The following is a 21,903-nucleotide window of genomic DNA, read 5'->3' on the forward strand; positions in this document are numbered from 1 at the left end:
AGAGATGGGTTTGGGGAGCTGAGATCTGAGGCTTAGCCTGAGATCCTCCATGCTGCTGGAAACTAAGTGCCCTGTGGCCTTGGCATAGCTGGAGGAGGGGCAGTGGCTAAGTGGTTTCTGAAAAACAGGGCAAAAATGATGGGAAAAAGCTTTGAGCTCCTCTGGGAATTGGAGCTGTGGAAACAGCAGCTGCTACCGTTGGTGGAAATGTTTCCTGCGCACCAGTGTGTGCCCACTGCCCAGCCTCACAGCAGGGCCCAGGGCGGGGCAAGGACCCTCACAGAGGGAGGTGGGGAGACCACTCTCCTCCCACACCAGCTTCACGCTTCCTTTAAGAACAGCCTCTCTGAGCTCACTGGTGCCCACCAGGTCTGAGGTGTGTATACATCTGTCTGGTAAGTCCTTTATCAGTTTGTTTGTTTGGTACCAGTGCAGATGTTCTTAGAGTGGCATTATGAGCGCTGTCACTTGTCACTTGTGTGACAATGGGCACTTCACTTGGACTCTGAGGGTTTCACTAGGATGGCAGCCATGGCTGCTTCAGGGGTTGTGAGGCCTAGGTGACATTGCTCTGCACTCACGAGCCCTGGGTAAATGACAGTGTTTCATGTTATCAGTGTTTATGATCTTTGCTCCTGTAGCAGAGGTGAGGGGGCTGAGCTGCTGTGGAGGCTGGAGGTTTTGAGTATATTACTCTCTCCATTCAGAGGTGAGGCTCAGGGCTGGGCAGCAGCAATGCTGCGCTCTTGCCTTGGCTCTTACCTCTCCATTTTTGGATGTGCTCCTCTGTTCTTCACTCCTTGCTTGGGAAGCCCCCATTTACCTGTCTTTCCTGAGGGGGTACCCAGATCAGATGAGGGGGTAGCAGTGATGGGACTGGGTCCTGGACCAGTGCTGTCCCACTCTCAAAGCCATACGCAGTGACAGGGAGGTGCACCCAGGTCCTGCAGGGATGGAGGCTCTGAGCAGAGAGGTGAGCAGGACCATACAGGGTAACCACCCTACCTCCCAGGAGGTGAAGATGGACCAGGTCAATCCAGATTTTTGTGGACAATTTTTCAGAACTTAATGTATCTTGATACATAAACCAGAACCCTATTTATTTTATTATATATATATTTATTTTAATAGTTGTGGGGCTTGAACTCTGGGCCTGGGCACTGTCCCTGAGCTCTTCAGCTCAAGGCGAGCACTCTACCACTTGAACCACAGCTTCACTTCGGTTTTTCTGGTAGTTAATTGGAGATACGAGTCCTAACAGACTTTCCAGGCTGGCTTTGAACTGCCATCCTCAGATCTCAGCCTCCTGAATAGTTAGGATGACAGGTGTGAGCCAAAGGGGGCCAGCTCAGAATCCTATTATCCATAGATAACATGGTTGGAAATTCCTCTGATCACTGTAAAAGGTTACTGTGTGACAGGTGTGTTACCATGGGACTTGTGAGTATGGTACATCCCAGGTCTGGTAGTGACAAACTATCTTGTCCTGTTCCTCTCTTCTCTCATAGCAAATGGCCTCTCAGCACTTGTCTCATTATCTCACCCTTAACTCTCGAAGAAGCTTGATTTCCAATAGGAAATTAGGTATAGCATGTGCAGTACCAATTCAGGGATTGTTGACTGACTGATAGTTGGTACATTGTGAGCTGCTTTCTGCTTACTGGGTTTAGTTGTTTGGTTGGAATTCTTCTAGTGGGCACTCTCTTGCTTGCATTCTACAAGCTGCTAGCAAGGGATTTATTTGTTCTTGAGTTTACAGCCAACCTTACTCCAGGGAGAATAAAGTATGGAAGGTGGCCTGAGCTTTATGTGTGATTTTATTTTTGGATTTTGAGCTTGAGATGCTTGGTGGCTCAGGAGAGTGTGATAGATCTGGTCCCAGGGGTGGAAGTGCCTGGTCGAATCAATCCCCAGGCCCTACCCTGTAGTCTGGGACCAAGTTTAACATTTGAGAAAGAACCTGGAGCCTTCTGGAGATGATAGACCACCAGAGATACCCCAGGGGCAAGGCTGCTTGGGACCAGACCTAAGTTCTCCTCTCATTGTGTGACTTGGACAAGTCAGACACCATTCTGGGCCACAACATCTACATCTAGGAAATATTGTGAGAATTGAGTGAATGCCAGACTGGCTATGTGGTTTACAAAAGCTTGCTTAGCAAGCCAGAGGTCGAGTTCAAACCCCAGTACTACGAAAAAAGAATTAAGGGAATGCAGGTAAACTCTTTGGCATGGTGTTTGTGCTTTGCATACCAAATGCTCAAACACACACGTGAAGAGCATGCTCACTTATTCTCATTCACTTCCTATGCTTTTTATTTATTTATTTACTTTTTATTTTATTTTATATTTTTGGTCATACTGGAGATCGAATCCAGGGCCTCATGCATGCCACATACCCGTCCCTGCTGTGCCTTTGAAATGACTACAGGCTCTCCACATTAGGATGGGAAATTATCTTCTGAAAGCACAGATTCACTTGTGGTCTGCATGCTTCTAAAGTGACTTAATGCTTCCTATGGTCCACATAAGCATGTCCACATTCTGTTTGTCATCAAGGCCTACAATGTAGCCTGCTGCCTATCCTGCTGGATCTTTGACTTCCTCTCCTCCAGCTGCTCCTGGTCCCTTCTTCTCCCTCCCTCTCCCTGAAGGAATGTGACAGGTGGATTGAATGGGAAGAATGATGGATGTAGAATTTTCTGTGGCTCGGATAACATATCACCTTGTCCCATTCTGGGTCAGAAGCATCTAGGCCTTCCTGAGAGGGTGGGAGAGGATGGATGGGGCAGACGAGAGACCACTGCTCAGCAGTCTGCCCCATCTGTGTCTTGGGGCATCAGACCATAGTTGATTTATTACCCTGGCCTTGCCATGTGCTCAGAGCTTGAGAGGAGTCTACTTTTTCAGTGGCTGTTTTCCAGGATCCAGATGCTGCTGGAACTTAATCTCCCTAACTAAATGAGTGTTCAGAAAGTCTAGGTCCATTTCCATTTCTCAATGGAGACTAACACAGTTTTTTTTTTTTCTCAGAGAGATGGGTCAGGAAGAGAGAGATAAAAATTAATAGACACATTTGCTAGATAAAAACTTGCTAGGGACAGATAGAAATTGTACAAGGTGGGCCATCAGGATAGCTAGACAGAAAGTATGGCCATGCTAGAGGTGAGTGGGGTCATGGTTGGTGAAGGGGCCTTTGTGAGGTGAGTTAGCAGTGTTGCATTCTGAGGGAAGGAGGCATCAGAGGGATGGGAGGACTTGGGCAGGGGGTGGGGGGAGAATGCCCTAAGTGGATGCATCATGAGAGCAAAGGCCCCTGTGATGGGGTCACCCTGGGTACCAGAGAGTAGGATGCTCAGTAGGTGAAGGGAAATGTGGAAGATGAGGTTAGGAAGGGAGTGGAAAAGAACATGAGCACCTAGTTCTAGCTGGATGCAGCCATCCTAACAACCAGTTTTCTGCCTGAAAGGGTAGGCCAGCATGCCTGAAATACACTCATAACTGAGAGAAGGGGTAGACAGAGCTGGTGGCATATGAGCTGTAGAGGAAGGTTGTGCAGTGCAGAGTGCAGAGTGAGGTATCACCTAGTTCTGGGATACAGACTGCTTACCCTACGTCTTTGGGGCTCAGCCATCCTCAGCACCTTGTCCTTCCCTGATGCAGCTGGTGATGTCCACTCCTTTAGAAGCACCTGAGGAGGGATTGGGGAGGGAGAGAGAGCAGTGGAGACTGCGGACAGAGAATTTTAGAAGTTGGGGTCATGTTAAACACAGTCTCAGAGCCTACTGGCCCCAATCCTTGCTAATGGAGCTAAAATTGCATATTATAGGCCACAGTGGTGTGAGGAAGGATTGATCATGAAAGCATTAGTTTTGAGGTAAAGGGCAGCACTGGTTGGACTTTTGGGGTTTCATAGGGGCTTTGCCAAAGAGAGCAGGTTGGGGCTAAGAATGTATAGTCCTCAATCTGGGAACAAACTTCATCTCTGGCTGCCTATAGATTGCATTTTGAGCCTCAGAAGATCTGATAAGAATGAAGAAATGGGCTAACTTAGACTCAAGGGAGTCTGAGGACACGCCACAAGAAAACTCCTACCCAGACCCCCCAAATGGAGACCCCAACTGCAAGTCACCTCCAGCCAAACCCCACATCTCCACAGCCAAGAGCCATACCCGGCTCTCTGGGAAGGGTGAGTCGGGGGAGGCGTTGCTTATGGATTGCTCTTACAAGGACGGCAAGCTGAACTCTTGCCCAACCATCACAGTCAGCTCTGCTGCCACCATCCTTAGGCCTGGCGATGGTCCTGCCTGCATCACGTAAGTCTGGAGGCCACTCTAGGCCATGGGTTATAGCATGGGGCCTGGGGAGACTTCAGAGGTAATCTGGCCCAGCATTTGTACTCATGGAACCTTGTGGGACATGTGGTCCCTGAGGCTGATGTGTGCGCTCATCACCAGCCCTAAACCCTTCTAATTCTTCAAGGCCATTAGACAGAGAGGACAGAGAGTTACAGTAAGCAGCCCACCAGCCCTCCCTCCTCTTCTGAAGCCTAACAGGGAGGGCAGCAGCGCAGCTGACTTCTGGACAGTATGAGGATGCCTTTGCATTCAGCAAGGGTTATGTCAGCCCTTGAATCCCAGCTTCCTCCAAACTCCTGTTTTCTCAGCCCTAGAAGGAAGGCAGGTGGGCTAATGCCCACAAATAGAGTGGAGACATGTATGTTCTATCCTATTATAGTGGCTCCTGGAAAGGTCACCTAACCAGAGGGGTGTCCTTTGTGCCATGGTTTTTATTCTCACCTTCTGGTTTGCCTCAGGCTTTAGTTATGGTCCCTTGATAAGTTTCCAAGTCCTCAGTGGAGCCCAGGGCATGAGATGGGACAAGTTATCAGGGGAGCCCAGGGCACGAGATGGGGCAAATCCTCAGGGGAGCCCAAGGCATGAGATGGAATTATGTGTGAGATTGTGTCTATTGATTGTTATCCCCAGGCAATCATCCCAGGACCCTGTCCCCACTGGTGTGGAGAAGCCCCTCAAGCTCTATGACCGCAGAAGTATCTTTGATGCTGTTGCTCAGAGTAACTGCCAGGAGCTGGAGAGCCTGCTGCCCTTTCTTCAGAAGAGCAAGAAGCGCCTCACTGACAGCGAGTTCAAAGGTGGGCATTGGGATCATGGTGCCCTGGGAGGGCTCCGTTTGGCCTGTTTCTGATTTTCCCTTTGTCTTTCAGACCCTGAGACAGGGAAGACCTGTCTACTAAAAGCCATGCTCAACCTGCACAACGGGCAGAATGACACCATCTCTTTGCTCCTGGACATTGCCCAGCAGACAGGCAGCCTAGATGAGTTTGTCAATGCCAGTTATACAGACAGCTACTATAAGGGTGAGTAGTGGCAGAGTTAGTGTGACAGCCCACAGCATACCTAAAACTGAGGGGGAAGCCAAGGGCTTCCACATTCCTCTGTACCTTACTGCTTGTCCAGCTATAGTGTTGGTTTCTCCTGGTTCTGATGCCTGCTTTCCTCATCTGTAGTCTCCTTTTGGGGAGGAGAGTCCCTTGCTCAATTGGTGATCCTTGTCCCTGGAAGTCAGAACTTCTGGCCCTGTGACATTTCCACTCCTTTCCCTTGCCTCCTGTTTCTGTGAGTTTGTACTCATACTGTAGGACCTTCCTAGACTCCCCTGGGGACGCTGGCATGGCCTCTTGCAGTAGAGTCCATCTGGGTACTTTCAGACTGGTACTACCAGTGGTAACTGCTACCCAACCAAAGCCCTGCCTTGTGTGCATTTATCCTGGTCCTCATAGGACTGTCATCACAAAGCATATGATATATATCCTCTGTAGGCCAGACTGCGCTGCACATTGCCATTGAGAGACGCAACATGGCACTGGTGACCCTCCTTGTGGAGAATGGAGCAAATGTCCAGGCAGCAGCCAATGGGGACTTCTTTAAGAAGACCAAAGGGCGACCTGGTTTCTACTTTGGTAGGGAGACCACTTGGCAAATATGAAGGGGCTGGAGGGATGATGGTACAGGGACCAGTCCATCTCATTCCCTGGACCCACTGTTGACTGCAGGTGAGCTTCCCCTCTCCCTGGCAGCATGCACTAACCAGCTGGCCATCGTGAAGTTTCTGCTGCAGAACTCCTGGCAGCCGGCAGACATCAGTGCCAGGGACTCGGTTGGCAACACAGTTCTGCATGCCCTGGTGGAGGTGGCGGACAACACAGCTGACAACACCAAGTTTGTGACGAGCATGTACAATGAGATTCTGATTCTGGGGGCTAAGCTCCATCCCACGCTGAAGTTGGAGGAGCTCACAAACAAGAAGGGGCTCACACCACTGGCTCTGGCTGCTAGCAGTGGGAAGATTGGGGTAAAGGAGGGGGTCTCAGCCCTGAACTGGAGGCACCGGGCAGTGAGGGTAGTTTAAGAGGATTTATGTGCAAGACTCTCATGGCAGCAACCAGTATTGCTGGTAGAGTAAGTCAAAGGAATTGTGAGCAAGGAGCAGAACCCAGTAGGGCAGACCTACCATCTTTGATTTCCAACTCTAGTGTCACCAATGTGGTGGGTGGGGATGCATGATGGGTGTGGACTTAGGGAGGGGTGAGTGGAGCCTAGGGTTAGATAGAAGAGGCTACTGGTGTCTTTCCATAGTGAGCAGCAGTTTTGCATGATAAAGAAGGTCCTAAGGGGACAGTGTGGGGTGACCAGGCCCAAGTCCAGGGCCTGTAGATGATGTTAGGCCGTGGAAGGCTTCTGGGGCAGGGGTTGAGGGTGGGGTGAGGACGCTGGAATCGGAGGGGAGGGAAATTTCTTAGTACCAGGGGATCCTGGAATCTTGTCCAAGCCTCTTAGGAAACCTGGCTTTATTTTCTGGATTTTGTTTGTTTCCTTCTGGCTTGAGGTTTCCTAAGATGTCATTGGGGGAGGGGAGGGCTAGGGGCCCAGGTATAGTGGGCACAATATGGCTGCAGCTGGAGTTAGAGGCAGTGGGCAGGTATGGGTCTTGATAGTGGGCAAGAGCAGGTGGGGGCTAGTGGGGAGCCTGGAATCCCCAGTGGTGCTGCCAGGTGGAGAAGCTGAGTTCATTTCATTTCCCAGGAGACCTTAGGGCCTGCGTGGGTATATAGCCCATGGCTGGGACTCTAACTAGCCTCTGAGGCCTCTTGTACCTGCTTCAGGTCTTGGCCTATATTCTTCAAAGAGAGATCCATGAGCCTGAGTGCCGGCACCTGTCCAGGAAGTTTACTGAGTGGGCCTATGGGCCTGTGCATTCCTCACTGTATGACCTGTCCTGCATCGACACCTGTGAGAAGAACTCAGTGCTGGAGGTGATCGCCTACAGCAGCAGTGAGACCCCAGTGAGTGCCAGGGCTAAGATGTGGCCAGGGTCAGAAGGGATTCCCCATAGCTCTACCTAGCCCATATAGCCCACCTTGCACCAGTAAAATCCTACTGCCCCAAGCCTAGACCCTGAAGCCTCCTCTCCCCCTCTATTCCCATGGGATGTTTTTCTTAAGCATATAAACAACAGAGGATTATTGTCTCATAAAAACTGGAACATTGAAAAAGTATATAGACAAAGATAAACCCTTCCTTTGTATCATATAAAAGGTTTCATTTGTACCATATGAAAGTTTCATTTTGTTTACATAAATGGGAATCACGCTATATACAATGTAGAACAAACAAGTCTTTTCAACTAATGGCATGCCTTGTAGACATATTATATCAATGCAATTGAGTCCTTCTCATTAAAAAATATTGTTGCATAATATTTGATTGTGGGATGATAGGTGTCCACAGGACATTCCAGTTATTTGCAAATTCTTGCTGCTACCATGCTGCAGGTTATTTGGTCTAGGTTCGAGGGTTTTTCAATGAAAGATACTTGGAGTTGCAACCATCAAAAATATGCTTATTTAGGCTGTGTTTGTGTATATATGTGTATGTATGTGTGTGTACACACATACATGAACACACATGAGCTTGTGCATGCATGCACACTGGGGCTTTGGTTTAGATCTTGTGCTTTTGTTTGTTTTTTTCTGCTGAAGTCTGGTGTTCTACTGCTTGAGCCACACCTCTACTTTTGCTGAGCCATATCTCTACTTCTGGCTTTTTATTGTTTCAGCCTCTCAAGTGTTAGGATTGACATGTACCATCTTAACATTTTAATCAATCTACCACCAATGGGTACATAATTATCCGCATTCTTGCCAACCTGAATATTATTAACCTTTTTGTGAGGAAATTGAGTCATGAGGATATCAGGATAAAGAAAGGGTAGAAAACAAATGTAACAAATCAACAGAGTTTTATTTTGGATGAAAACCTGAGAGGGGCTCCAAAGTCTTCCAGCAAGAATGAAGAGACACTGGCACGCTCTCTTACACCAGAGGTCTTCTTTTGTTAGAGAGAGTAAAGTCAGGCAGGGACCTGGGATAGTTTGTCATCAGAAGTGGGGGTGGGATTAGAACTGGGTTGAGTTATAGGGAAGCATCTGTTTTTAGCAGGCAAAAAATGGTAGGTTATCTTTTTTTACAGCTGAAGGGTATATTTGGGAAGAAGGAACAGGGTGGAAGATGATTTAGATTCATTGAGGTCTGTAGCAAGGGCAGTTTTTTTTTCAGTCATGGGGCTTGAACTCAGGGCCTGGGTACTGTCCCTGAGCTTCTTCTGCTCAAGGCTAGTGTTCTATCACTTGAGCCACAGCATTGCTGCTGGCCTTTTCTGTTTATGTGATACTGAGGAATTGAACCCAGGGCTTCATGCATGCTAGGCAAGCACTCTACCACTAAGCCACCTTCCTAGCCTACAAGGGCAGTTTTATACATATCAGGGGGAAAGGTGAGTGTTTTGAGTTTAAGTAATTTTCTATTACTTTTTTCTTTTAAAATATGGATTAAATCCATAGAGACAAAATGCAATCTCATTAATATCTAAACTACCTTCCTTCCTTCCTTCCTTCCTTCCTTCCTTCCTTCCCCACCCTTCTTCCCACTCTCTCTTTCCTTTCTTTCTTTTTTTTGACTGTATCTATAGCCCTGGCTAGCTTCAAACTTGTGATCTTTCTGCCTCAGTCTCCCAAGAACTGGAATTATAGGATATTTTCTTGATTAATATGAAGCAGAGATTTTTAAATTATCAACCTTTCATGTATCTTTGGATAATTTCCTATTTATTATCTATTTCCATTTCTTCTATTGGGCTTTTTGGTTATAGATGCTCTCTCTCTCTCCCTCTCCCTGTCTCTCTCCCTCTCTCTCTCCTTCTCCCTCTCCCTCTCTCCCTCTCTCCCTCTCCCTCTCCCTCTCCTTCTCTCCCTCTCCCTCTCCCGTTCCCTATCTCCCTCTCCCTCTCTCCCTCTCTCCCTCTCTCTCTCCTTCTCTCCCTCTCTCCCTCTCCCTCTCCCTCTCTCCTTCTCCCTCTCCCTCCCTCCTTCCCTCCCTCCCTGTCTGTCTGTCTGTCTGTCTGTCTGCCTGCCCTAGGGCTTAAACTCAGGGCCTGGACACTATCACTTAGCTTTTTCTGCTCAAGGCTAGCACTACCACTTGGGCTATACCTCCACTTCCAGCCTTTTCCTAGTTAATTGGAGCTAAGAGTCTTATGGACTTTCCTACTAGGGCTGATTCTCAGAACCCAGCCTCCTGAGCGGCCATGATCATAGTTATGAGCCACAAGTGCTCAAATGTTGATGCTCTTACTTGAGAATAAACCAATCTTTTCTCTATTGCCCATTTTGCCATGATTTTTTTCTCTCCTAGTCTCTCTTGCCTTTTAATTTCACTTACCATATCATTTACTTATAGAAGGTTTTCATTTTGACAGGGTCAAGCTGCTTAGTCTTTTCCTTTTATAGCTTCTGTGCTTGCTCCTCACTCTGCCTTTTCCACTTCAAGTCACACATTTATCCTTTATTTTGTTTTACTTCCTTTACATGTATTTTATTTTTGACACTTTATCTAGAATTTGTTTCTGTGTAGGTATTAAGAAGCCTCAACGTCACATATTGCAGTCATCCTGTCATCACAGGCAGGACGTAAGAAAGGCCCCATCACCTGTCCCCTTTCAGAGGACCTTTCTGGAATGGAGTCCAGGAGGGGTGGCGAGGCTTGGCTGCTTGGCCCTATTGTGTATACCTAGGCTGCCATGCTGAATCTAGCCTCTGACTGAAAGTCTAGACACAGGAGTTCTCAAAGGGGCAATGCACATATAAAATGACCTCAAAAAAGGAATTGACCTGGAGGAAAGAAAACTCTGGGGCCATCCCTGACATCTTTGTGTCTCTAAAGGCTCATTGGGTCCAGGAGTAAGGCTTGTTTTAGGGCCCTCAGGCAAGAACTGATAAGAGATCACTACACTGACCAGGGTTACTTGGACCTAAACAAAGTCTCTGGATATGAAACTTTTGCCTTAAAGCATACTTGTAAAGACAGTGACCATCATTGGTCCCCTACTTCAAGAAAGGTCTTTCAGGTTCCTTTAAATCTCCTGATGAGATGATGACCACTTCAGCCTGATCTAGGGCTGCAAATGTGAGAAGTAAGGAATCTAGAGGCTCTTTTCTTGCCTGCCCTCAGGCATACCTGAAGCAAGCCACACTCTGTCTGAGCCAGCTTCTTCCCATTATTGTGGGAATAATAAAGATGAGGGTTCCCTAAAGTGAGTTTCTAATGGACATAGTTGGACAATGCTATGGATGCTTACATGAGCAATTAGGGTTTATCCAATTCTCCCAAATTCACATTGTCCCCTCAAAGACACTGAGACAAGAGGGTGATCACTAAGAGCCAGAGCTAAAACCAGCCCCAGGTCCTGGCTGCTTACTGGTTCAGATGCTCGATATTCCTCAGCTGTTTGGTGGACTGATGAGACATATGTCTACATGGTGTGAGAACACCACAGGCTGTTGTGAATATACAAGGCAGCCCCTGGTTGGGGAATGACGCTACTTCTTTTTGCTCCCTAGAATCGCCATGACATGCTCCTGGTAGAGCCCCTGAACCGACTCTTGCAGGACAAATGGGATAGATTTGTCAAGCGTATCTTCTATTTCAACTTCTTCATCTACTGCCTGTATATGATCATCTTCACTACGGCTGCATACTACAGGCCTGTGCATGGCTTGGTGCGACTAGCGGGTTGGGCCATGGGTTGTGAGGGGCAGTAGAGGGGAGGGTGATTGTGGGTGTCCACTGGATGGAATATTCCATAAGACATCCTCTGCCAGACTCTAGGTCCAGATTCTGCCTCAAAACCCTTTCTGGCTCACTGGAGAGGAAGAAGGACCCTAGGACATCCTCACTGCCCTGGACTCAGCCTTCCTGCTCTCTGGTTGTCTTGAGGTTGCACTCAGTGTCCACTTCTGGCCAACTTCCTTCAACTTTTATGTTGCAAAAATCTTTGAGTACAGGATAGGAAGCACTCAGTTAAAAATAATGCAGAAATCAGGGCTTGTGTCTGCAGGATCAGATGGTGTAAGCTCTGATTGCATGAGAATTAAAGAAAAAGAAAACAAATGTGGTTACTAAGACATGGGGTGGCTCTTGAATATCCTCCCTGATTTTTTAAAGTGAAGTGATCTTGTGGTGGCATGGGTGGTAGTGGTGGTGAGGTTAGTACTGGGACTTGAACTCAGGGCCTTGTGCTCTCACTTAGCTTTTTTTTTTAGTTCTGGGGTTGCACTGAGGGCTTGGGCACTGTCCCTGAGTTTCTTTGGCTCAAGACTAGTGCTCTACCACTTGAGCCACAGTGCCACTTCTGGCTTTTTCTGTTTATGTGGTACTGAGGAATCAAATCCAGGGCTTCATGCATGCTAGGTAAGCATTCTACCACTAAGCCACATTCCCAGCCCTCACTTAGATTTTTTTTTTTGGGTCCGGTCGTAGGGCCTAAACTCTGGGCCTGGGCACTGTCCCTCAGCTCTTCAGTTCAAGACTAGCACTCTACCACATGAGCCACAACGCCACTTCCGGCTTTTTTCTTTTTGCTTATGTGGTGCTGAGGAATAGAACCCAGGGCCTCATGCATGCAAGGCAAGCACTCTACCACTAAGCCACCTTCCCAGCCCCCTCACTTAGATTTTTGTTCAAAGCTGGTACCTCAATCACTTGAGCCACGCCACTATTTATGGATTTGGTCAGTTAATTAGAGACAAGAGTCTCATGGATTTGTCTGCTTAGGCTGGCTTTGAATCTTGATCCTCAGATCTCAGCCTCTTGAGTAGCTAGACTGACAGCTGTAGAATGACAGCATGTGGCAATAGGGATATCTTATTGGTGGAGTAATAGAGGAAGGGTGGGATTAGTTATGTCTGGGCATATCCCTGAAAAGGGATCATTTGATGCAGATGGAGGTAGCAATACTGTGTCATGTGATGTGGGGGTGAGTCTTTGGATTATCTATTGAGGAGGGACAAGGAAGACAGATCCTGTCTTAACTGGCCAGCAACTGGAGTTGCTAATATTGGTGGCTTTGGCCTATTTTAGTTCTTTCATGAGGTCTTTGGAAGTGAAATATTGCCTGAGCTATAGCCCTCTGGGTACACTAGATCAGCTATCTGGAAGAGATGAAAACAGAGACCCAACATGGCAGATGAATTGAAGCATTATGGTACAGTAACAGAAGGGAGGCAGTAAAGGTGATAGTGGAGTTTAGATACAGATGTAAGCATTGGAAAATATTGATAAAAGACAGCAATAGAAAAAAAAGAGGAACTGAGTGGGAGCATACTTTTGTAAGGTTCCTTGTAGCTATAATTTGCATCATACTTTCAGAAACTGTGAAGGAGTAATTACTGATTACTAGGAGGAATACTACTGCAAATCTGAGGTGTGACCAGCCAGGTAGTGTCTGCCTATCATGTGGCAGGCCAGAAACAAGAGTGACATCTGGTGTCACTCCTCCAGTATTTGCACAAGGTGAAGACTGGTTGCTCCTGTTAGTATACAAGAGAAGGGGAGGTTAGAGGTGAAGGAGTTTGGAAGAGTCCTGGTGGGGGGAGCTGCCTTCTTTAAGGGGTAGAAGTGGCACCATTGGGATAATCTGTTGAGCTCAGGGGCTGTAGATAGGGGAAGGAGGACTTGATGAGATCTCTCTCATTCTGGCTAGAGTAGGTTGGCTAGAGGTTTGAGAAACACCTAATCTCCTGATTTTTGGGGCCCAGTTTCAGTTGATATTGATGCTGGTTGGGGTAAGTGGGAGTCAGCATGGTTCCACAGCAAAGACTGGATAGTTTATTGAATTAGGCAGGGATATAGTAGATATAAGATCCAGTCCAGAGGTTAGCAGAGATTGCCTAGACATGAACTCATATGGACTAATCACAAGGGGACTGCAAGTCAGGGAGCAGAACTTTAAAAGAGACAAAGGGAAGCCAGGTGCCTGTGGCTCATGCTTGTAACCCTAGCTACTTAGGAGGCTGAGATCTGAGGATCACAGTTTGAATCCAGACCAGGCAGAAAAGTCCCCATGAGAATTTATCTCCAATGACCTTCTCAAAAACTGGAAGTGGCACTGTGGCTCAAGTGGTAGACTTAAGCACAAAAAAACTCAGGGATAATACCCAGGCCCTGAGTTCAAGCCCTAAAACTGACAAAAAAAAAAAAAAAAGAACCAAAGGCAGTAGAGCTATGCAGTGCTAATGTACCCATATTGAACAGAGGTGACTAAGTTCTTTAATGGATCACTGGGATAATTCATCTTGTCTACTTTTCCTGGTGATTGGGTTGTTAGAGAATATGAAATTTCCACTTACTGTGCAATGTGAATTGTTGGGTGATCTGGGAGGTAAATTCTACCCATTGTCTAATTGAAAGGAGGAAAGGGTGCTGAAACATGGTATAATATCAGACAGTAGTTTGGAGGTGAGTATAGAAACTCTTTTGCTGATGGTGGGAAAAGTTTGACTTATCATATGCAGGTATTCAACAGGACAAGCAGGTAACCAATTCTTTTAATAGAGAGCCTGTGAGTGAAGTCAGTTTGTCAGTCTTGTCCTGGGAGTGTCCCAGATGGACTGGAAAATGGGGGGGGGGTGGAGAGTGTCTGATGTTGTTGGATTGTGGGGTGGATTTTTGACAGAGCAGATCTTCAAGAGAAAGTGTAGCTGGGAATATGTTTAGGGAATAGCTTTTGAATGAATTGTCCATTTGCTATGGAAGACCTCTGGGCTGTGTAAAATTCTCTTTCTTTCCATGTTTGGGCATTAGATTGGATAATATAATAAACATATTTAGAATCAGTGTAAGTTTTAATAGCAGAGGCTGCTGTCAGCAAGAAGTATCTAGATGCCTGTGAGGAAAGGGAAGAAATGTGGAAAGTAGAAGTAAACGAGGGGTGCCGGAGATGGCAATGGAGCAGGAGGACTGGGTGGAGAAGCAAGGAATTACCAAGATCCAGGAGTTACCCGGGGATGAGCAGCTGCTGCCCACTGCTTCCTAGGTTGCAAGGGAATCCTGGCCCTAACATGTGCCCTGGTTTCCCCAAAATGAACATGGGAGTCAAAGGAAAAGAAGAGCAAGATGGGGCTCAACAGCAGAAACTCATTTTTTAACCTGATAAGGATTTCTGGCCAGGGTCAATAATGGTCAGGGTCAGGGGGTGACTTCCTTTAGAGACTGGAGGCACCTTTTTTTTTTTTTTGTCTACCATAGGGCCTGAACTCAGGGCCAGGGCACATACCTTTTCTGTTCAAGGCTTGCTTTCTACCTCTTTAAGCCATAGCTCCACTTCTAGTTTTCTGGTGGTTAATTGGAGATAAGAATCTCATGAACTTTCCTGCCTGAGGTTGGCTTTGAACTGTTATCCTCAGACTACCGGTGCTAGATTAACCAGACTGGGGGCTTTTCAAGGTCTGAGAGTGAACTGCCTATAGGGCTGAGGAGTTTGCTTGGGGGTAGGACTGACATCTGGGGCTGAGGCTGGGTAGTTAGCTCACAGCAGATGGGATAGACCCAGGTCCTTGAGCCTTTTTTTAGCTTTTTTTTTTGTTGGTTTTGGGGCTTGAACTCTGGGTCTGAGAGTTGTCTTTCAGCTCTTCAGCAAGCACTCTACCACTTGAGCCACTTCCCTTTTTTTTTTGGTCAGTCCTGGGGCCTGAACTCTTGGCCTGGGCTTTGTCCTTCAACTCTGCAGCTCAAGGCTAGTGCTCTACCACTGAGCCACAGTGCCACTTCCAGCTTTTCTGCTTATATGGTGCTGAGGAATTGAACCTCATGCATGCAAGGCAAGCACTCCACCACTGAGCCACCTTCCCAGCCCCCCTTTCTTAGCTTTTTCACTCAGGGCTGGCACTCTACCACTTGAATTGCACCCCACTTCTGGCTTCTTGCTGGTTAGTGGAAGGTAAGACTCTCAAATTTGTCAACCCTGGTTGGCTTCAAACAATGACCATCAGATCTTAGCCTCCTGAGTAGCTAGTATTACAGATATAAGCCACTGGTGGAAAGCTCTTTGGTTCTCTCACTGATCCATCTCCACCCTGCCTGCCTGCTCCGTTTTGTTCACTTACTTGTTCATAGTCCATTTTGTGGACCTATACTTTTGAACACTGGTTTTGTATCTGGCCCTGTGTTACCAATTGAATCAGTTTGTAAGACTACTCAGTTCTACTCTGGGCATGGACTCCATTTCCTTTCTGAATTGAGTCTTTCTTGTTCAATACCCAGGGCACATAATTTGCTGCTTCTATTTCTGAGGCATTTTGCTTGGAAATTTGGTCTTAAAAACTCTGGGCTGTGGCTCAGGTGGTAGAGTGTCTGCTTGACTTCAAGCCCTAGGACCACAAACAAATCCCAAACCTGAAATCAGCCCAATAAACAACACAATGTCCCCAATTTCATAGTTAGATGAAAACTGATTGCTACCCATCTATTAAGATCATTTAATGACTTCAGTAAAGATGAGAAATGTGCTAATCAATGAAACACGCTAATGAGATAGTGGTGACTGAAACAAAAGTGTGTGTGTGTGTGTGTGTGTGTGTGTGTGTATGTGTGGTGGCCCTCTCTGTCCCTTATCTGTGAGAAGTTCCCACACTCCTGGAAAGCAGGTGCCAGACCAAACATCCTTACTTCAGTACCACAGGCCATGGGAGCAACAGGATTCCTATCGCATCAGATCTGTAGGAGAGCCTCCTTCACCAGTGGGCAGACCCTAGCCAGGAAGACAACACAGCAGTGTGAAGGATTCTTTGTTTGCTACCTGGAGGCTGCCACTATGGGGAAATCAAGTCCCACAAAGGAGCTTTCTTGCAGGCATCTCATAATAAGGCATAATTATGTTCTTTCAATCTCTCTATCTCTTGCTCCTCCTGTCCTACCTTCCCTTCTTCCACCTCTCCAAATGGAGGCTGTCTCTCCAAGTAAGGGGCTGGATCTTAATCACAAGGCTTGGAATCTAGTAAATGTTTGTTGACTGAATAAGTAAATGGAATCACCAATTTCTTTGCCTCCCACAGCCTCCTTATGAAATGAAAAACACTGTTGGAGACTATTTCCGAGTCACTGGAGAGATTATGTCAGTGTCTGGGGGCATCTATTTCTTTTTCAGAGGTGTGAGTATTCCTTTGTGCTATGAGTTTCTATTATTATGGAAAGGAGACAAAAAAAGCCAAGGGGTCTGTTTTCAATAGGCACATAATGGCCCTACCATAAGTGAGAGAAGAATAGCTAAATTTCAGGAAAAGTCCCTCAGGGCATTCTGGGCTGGAGTAGGAGACTGTCCAGTGCATGCCTAGGAGCCTAGACTCCTCAAATTTGAGGAAGTTAGGGATTTCTACTGGGAACCTCTCACTGAAAGTAATAGTTAAATCCAGAAGTTGGGTGGAAGTCTTTTAAATGATAAAATCAGGATTAGTAGTTTAAATCATCAAAGGTTCTGTTAAGGCTCAGAATAATAAAGGAAATGTATCTGTATATTGGACCCATTTTCTTTCTTTTTTTTTTTTTTTTTTTTTACCAGCACAACTACATTTATTGCAGCATTCTTTTTTTAAAATTTAATTTAATTTTTTTTTGTGAACATACTGTACAGAGGGGTTACAATATATGGGCAGGATAATGTATACATTTCTTATCAAGCATTGCAGCCTCCTCCTTGTTTACCCTTCACATCCCTTCCCAGCCTCCCCCCCATATTCCCCCCCCCCCCCACCAACGTTTTCAACATGACAACTTGTACTTCTCATTGTTGCAACAGGTCCACCTGTATCCTTAAACGACTTGTTTTTCCCCATCTCCTCCACAAGTTATGTTGACATCAAATATAGTGAAAGCAGGGGTTATACTGTGGGGGAGGGACATACAAAGCAACAAAGAGATAATCTTATAAATGTGTTAGAAACAAATGCATGAAAGAAAAAAACATTAAAATACATATCTAAGGGTTCATTTTCCTAACATCACATTATCTGACCTTTTCCGCTTGACTCATACATATACTAGATATTGTAAATAAGGGAAACCATGGGACCTATGTTTCTTTGGGCCTGGCTTACTTCACTTAATATAATTTTTTCCAAGTTTTTCCATTTCCTAACAAATGGGGCAATGTCATTCTTTCTGATGGAGGCATAGAATTCCATTGTATATATATACTACATTTTCTTGATCCATTCATCTACTGAGGGGCATCTGGGTTGGTTCCAGATCTTAGCTATGGTAAATAATGCTGCAATAAACATAGTTGTGCTGGTAGCTTTAGTGTGGTCTTGTTTGTAAACATTTGGGTAAATGCCCAAAAGTGGGATTGCTGTGGACCCATTTTCTTTTAACAAATTTTCTTGCATGTATACTCCACGGCCATTCTTTCAGTATAAGGCAAAAGATTTATAAGGTCTTAAAAGAAAGCAGAGTATAAGGCTGTTCTCTTAATAGGCAGAATCTTTTCTTTTTTCTTTTTTTAAGAACTTTATTAGCATTTCTAGTTTCCTTGTGGTGCTGGAAATGGAACCCAGGGCCTTACACTTGCTAGACAAGTGGTCTACCACTGAGCTACACTCGCAGCCCTGAATCTTTTCTTGAATGTGGGATTACCTTTTGGATTTTACTTCATCTTTTTAGCAAAAACTAAAGCTATAATGAATGCATGATTTATTATTTTCAGTTTCAGTGTTAAAGAGGGGCAAAAACTTAGGTGCATGCCAAGAGATTTGAATACAGAATTTGATAAAACAGTTACTGAGATAGGATCTCATTATGTATCCCAGCTGGCCTTAAACTCTTGATCTTCTGCCTCAGCCTTCTGAGTGCTAGGATTGTAGGTGGGAAACACCAGGCCCAGTGGGATCATTATGATTTCCTTCCCTCCCTGCCTCCCTCCCTCCCTCCCTCCCTCCCCTCCCCTCCTTCCGTCCTTCCTTCCTTCCTCTTTTTTGTCTCTCTCTTTTCTCTTATTTTCTTTCTCTGCCAGTAATGGGACTTTCACTTTTTAACTTTTTACTACAATGTTTAGAGAAAATTAAGAAAAAAAGCACTAATTAGAAAGGAGAAAAAAAGTTCAATCTCACCTTTAAGTAGCAGTAATGGATAATATTCTGGTGACTTTTTCTCTGGCATTTACTTCTAAGTGTGCTTATAATTTCACTTTATATTTGGGAAAAAATGAGGTCAGTTCACCACAATCACTTGATTAGCTTGATCCATTCTCTTCCATTCTTCATAATCTCTGCTTGAATAAACTCCAGGGTCTCATCAGATGATACTTAGAGAAAGAGCTCCCTCTCCATTGAGTGTATCCAACATTTCCTGAAGCCTCACTCTGTTTGCTTACCTGCAGATTCAGTATTTCCTGCAGAGACGACCATCAATCAAGACCTTATTTGTGGACAGCTACAGTGAGATGCTTTTGTAAGTGATACGTTGACTTTTATTCTCTTTTGGTCTAGTCCTGAGGTGACAGCAGTTAGTTTTCACTCATTCTTTCACTTGTTCTGGGCCTAAGTACAGGCGTAAAATCTAGTTTTTAGACTCCAGGCCTAAATCCCAGGAATCCCATGTTAGGTCCAGCTACTTGCCCTTATATGCCAAATAAAGAAACATGGGCAGAGAAGGAGGTTTATTAATTACCTGGCAGCCATATTACCTGGCAGTACATATTCAGTGGGGAGAATTGGGGGAAAGTGGTAGGTACTGGGCAAAGTGTGGCCTGCTGGATCATTACTTTTGTCTCTGGAGAAATTGTTAACCACTTTACCAGGGCCAGCAGGAATGAGGTGCCTGTGGGTTCCTGAGCTTTGGACTGTTCTTTTTAAGATGATAGAAGTTGGCATTGCTTGTTTGAGGGGCTGTTTGCATTCCACTACTTCCTTGTTTTTCTTCTTCTTCCCCGCCCCGCCGAACCCAAAGTTAATAGTAAAGTAAGCAGCAGGGCATGGCTTAGATCAGAGGGTACAGATATAAAGTGGGGGCAGGTCTGAGTTGATCAGCTTTTAGTAAACTCACAAGACCCAGAAGAGCCTCTTTTGGATCATCTAGTACACTAGGGCCTTGCTAAACATGTTGGAGCCATGGTAGAAGGCATTCAAGTGTTTACTGAATGTGTGAATGCATACCCAGTGCTATCTACACCGTCCATGCCAGATGAGAGTCAGGTGCTCAGATTGACAGACTGTGTTTTAACTTAATGTCCGAGTTAGACGTTTCCTTGTTCATTCTTTCCATCAGTTTTTCCATCCCTCTGGCATTCTCTGGGTTAGCACTTGAAGATTGTGATGAAATATTATTTTTTGCCTTCAAGAATTTCTAGTCTTTTTTGTTCACCCCTCTACCCCCGGCCCCCCCTCCACTGGGGTTTCTCAGTTCGCCTGCACAACTGGCCTTTTACCGCTCTAGTCATACCTCCAGCTATGATCTACTGGTTATTTTGGAGATGGAGTCCCACACACTTTCTTGTATGGGCTGGCTTTGGATTGTGATTGTCCAGATCTCCCTCTTAAAGTAGTTAGGATTACACGTGTATGCACCAGCACGTCGTGTTTATTTGTTTAAATGTTCTTAGCGGTTTTGTTTGAACTGACCCAACTGGAAACAACCTAGATATCCTTCAACAGGTAGCTTACTAAGCAAACTGTGGTACATACAATAGAATACTACTAGCAACAAAAAAGGCAGAAACCAAGGATTTATGCAACAAGCATGGATGAGTCAAAAGAATGCATTTTACTAAGTGAAAGAATCCAGGCCTAAGAGACTATTGATTATACAATTATATGTATATAAGATTCTACAAAAGGCTATTTAGAAGTGAAAGACCCCAGACTCCTGGGATACTTTTGTCTACGGGAGAGTGCCCCAGAAACCAAGACTCCAAACCAGTAGATGCAACAAGCAAGAGGAGTTTATTCAGCGTTTGGGCAAAAGGTCTCTCTGCCCTGGCAAGGGAGAGAGCCGGGAGCAGCGGTTACAAGCATTTTTAAAGGCAAAGACCACAGGATTAGCATAAGACACCAGGTGCTCTGGGATTGGCCCAATTTAAAATTCACCATGTACTCCGGCAATCATTTTGCTAGGTGGGAAATTTTTGTAACACTCGTAGTAAACTGGTTGGCTCAGGGCAAATCTAGGGGGAGCGGTTACCTTGGAGGGGAGTTCACATAGTTACAGGCTTGTGATGGGTTGACATTTGACCTAGCTTGCTGGACTCGCCAGATGGCCCTTATCTCAGGTCCCATTTGGGGAATTTCCAAACAGGAGCTCACACTCCTTTGCTCTTTATTTACGACGTTTGTTCTTTATTTACGACTACAGAGCTTGTCCCAGGGCCGACATCTTGGCTCCGAGACTTTTTTTCACTCAATTCCTAATTTCCAGAAGGGAGGGGGGTTAGTGCTAGCACGAGCAAGTTTACAAAAGCAAAATCAGCAGTTAGCAATTGTAAAATGTAATTCTAATTTTTAATCTTTCAAAAGGAAGGCCAGCACACCAGTGGTTACCAGGGTTTGGAGGTAGGATTATAAGCACAAGACACCAGCACTTGGCATGATGCTATGTATTTTTCGAAACTCATGGAACTATGCAACACAGGCTAAATGTACAGTTTCCAAATTAAAAACAAATTAGATGTCAGAGAGATCTGATATACAATACAAATAGGGACAAATGAATTCAACTGTGTTTCAAATTAATGACATGGCAGACTGAAAGGGATATAGAACAAAAAAACCTGATGTGAGGGGCTGGGAAGGTGGCTCAGTGGTAGAGCGCTTGCCTTGCATGCCTGAGGCCCTGGGTTCAATTCCTCAGCATCACATAAGCAAAAAGAAAAAAAAGCCGGAAGTGGCGCTGTGGCTCAAGTGGTAGAGTGCTAGCCTTGAGCTGAAGAGCTGAGGGACAGCACCTAGGCCCAGAGTTCAGGCCCCACGACTGGACCCCCCTCCCCCCAAAAAAAGAAAGACCTGATGTGACTAAATTTGAAGATGAACATTTTTGGCTTTACACTGTGAGAAGAAAGATAAAAAAAAGTATATGTAAACAGTGCGTTCTATTTGGTAAACTTCTTTCCCACAAAATTATGTGTTAGGAACGCTGACTGTTCTGCATCCTAGTCTTTAAAAGGGCAGGGTTTTTTTCCCTTCATCTTGGCTCTATTGACATTTTGGACTAGAAAATTTTTATTTGTAGTGAGATGAAGCTATCCTGTGTGTTGAAGATTTAGCAATATCACTGGCTTTACTCACTAAATGCCAACAGCTATCTATCCCTTATCTGCCAGGCTGTGGTATGTGTGAGTGTGTGTGTGTGTGTGTGTGTGTGTGTGTGTGTGCGCACACGCGCGCACTGAGCCTTGAGCTCTTTCTTGCCTTTTTTCACTCAAGGCTGGTGCTTTACTTCTGGCTCCACTTCTGGTGTTTTGCTAAGTAATTGGAGATAAGACTCTTAGGGACTTTTCTGCCTAGG

The 21,903-nt window shown here is 45.6% G+C and overlaps 1 protein-coding gene across 1 annotated transcript in view; it reads left to right on the forward strand.

The window, feature by feature from the left end:
- The first annotated feature begins 3,999 nt into the window (after positions 1 to 3,999).
- Positions 4,000 to 21,903, forward strand: part of Trpv1 (transient receptor potential cation channel subfamily V member 1) — a 36,008-nt gene continuing 18,104 nt past the window's right edge. Inside the window, exons 1-9 of the mRNA XM_042699429.1 lie at positions 4,000 to 4,315; positions 4,988 to 5,154; positions 5,227 to 5,379; positions 5,842 to 5,982; positions 6,076 to 6,374; positions 7,186 to 7,365; positions 10,977 to 11,135; positions 16,467 to 16,562; positions 18,785 to 18,855. Coding sequence (XP_042555363.1) covers positions 4,032 to 4,315; positions 4,988 to 5,154; positions 5,227 to 5,379; positions 5,842 to 5,982; positions 6,076 to 6,374; positions 7,186 to 7,365; positions 10,977 to 11,135; positions 16,467 to 16,562; positions 18,785 to 18,855 — 1,550 coding nt within the window. The 5' untranslated portion in view covers positions 4,000 to 4,031. The remainder of the gene's footprint in view (positions 4,316 to 4,987; positions 5,155 to 5,226; positions 5,380 to 5,841; positions 5,983 to 6,075; positions 6,375 to 7,185; positions 7,366 to 10,976; positions 11,136 to 16,466; positions 16,563 to 18,784; positions 18,856 to 21,903) is intronic.

This window comes from Dipodomys spectabilis, unplaced genomic scaffold (genome assembly GCF_019054845.1).
Source record: "Dipodomys spectabilis isolate Male_0828 unplaced genomic scaffold, ASM1905484v1 ptg000250l, whole genome shotgun sequence".
Classification (NCBI taxonomy): Eukaryota; Metazoa; Chordata; class Mammalia; order Rodentia; family Heteromyidae; genus Dipodomys; species Dipodomys spectabilis.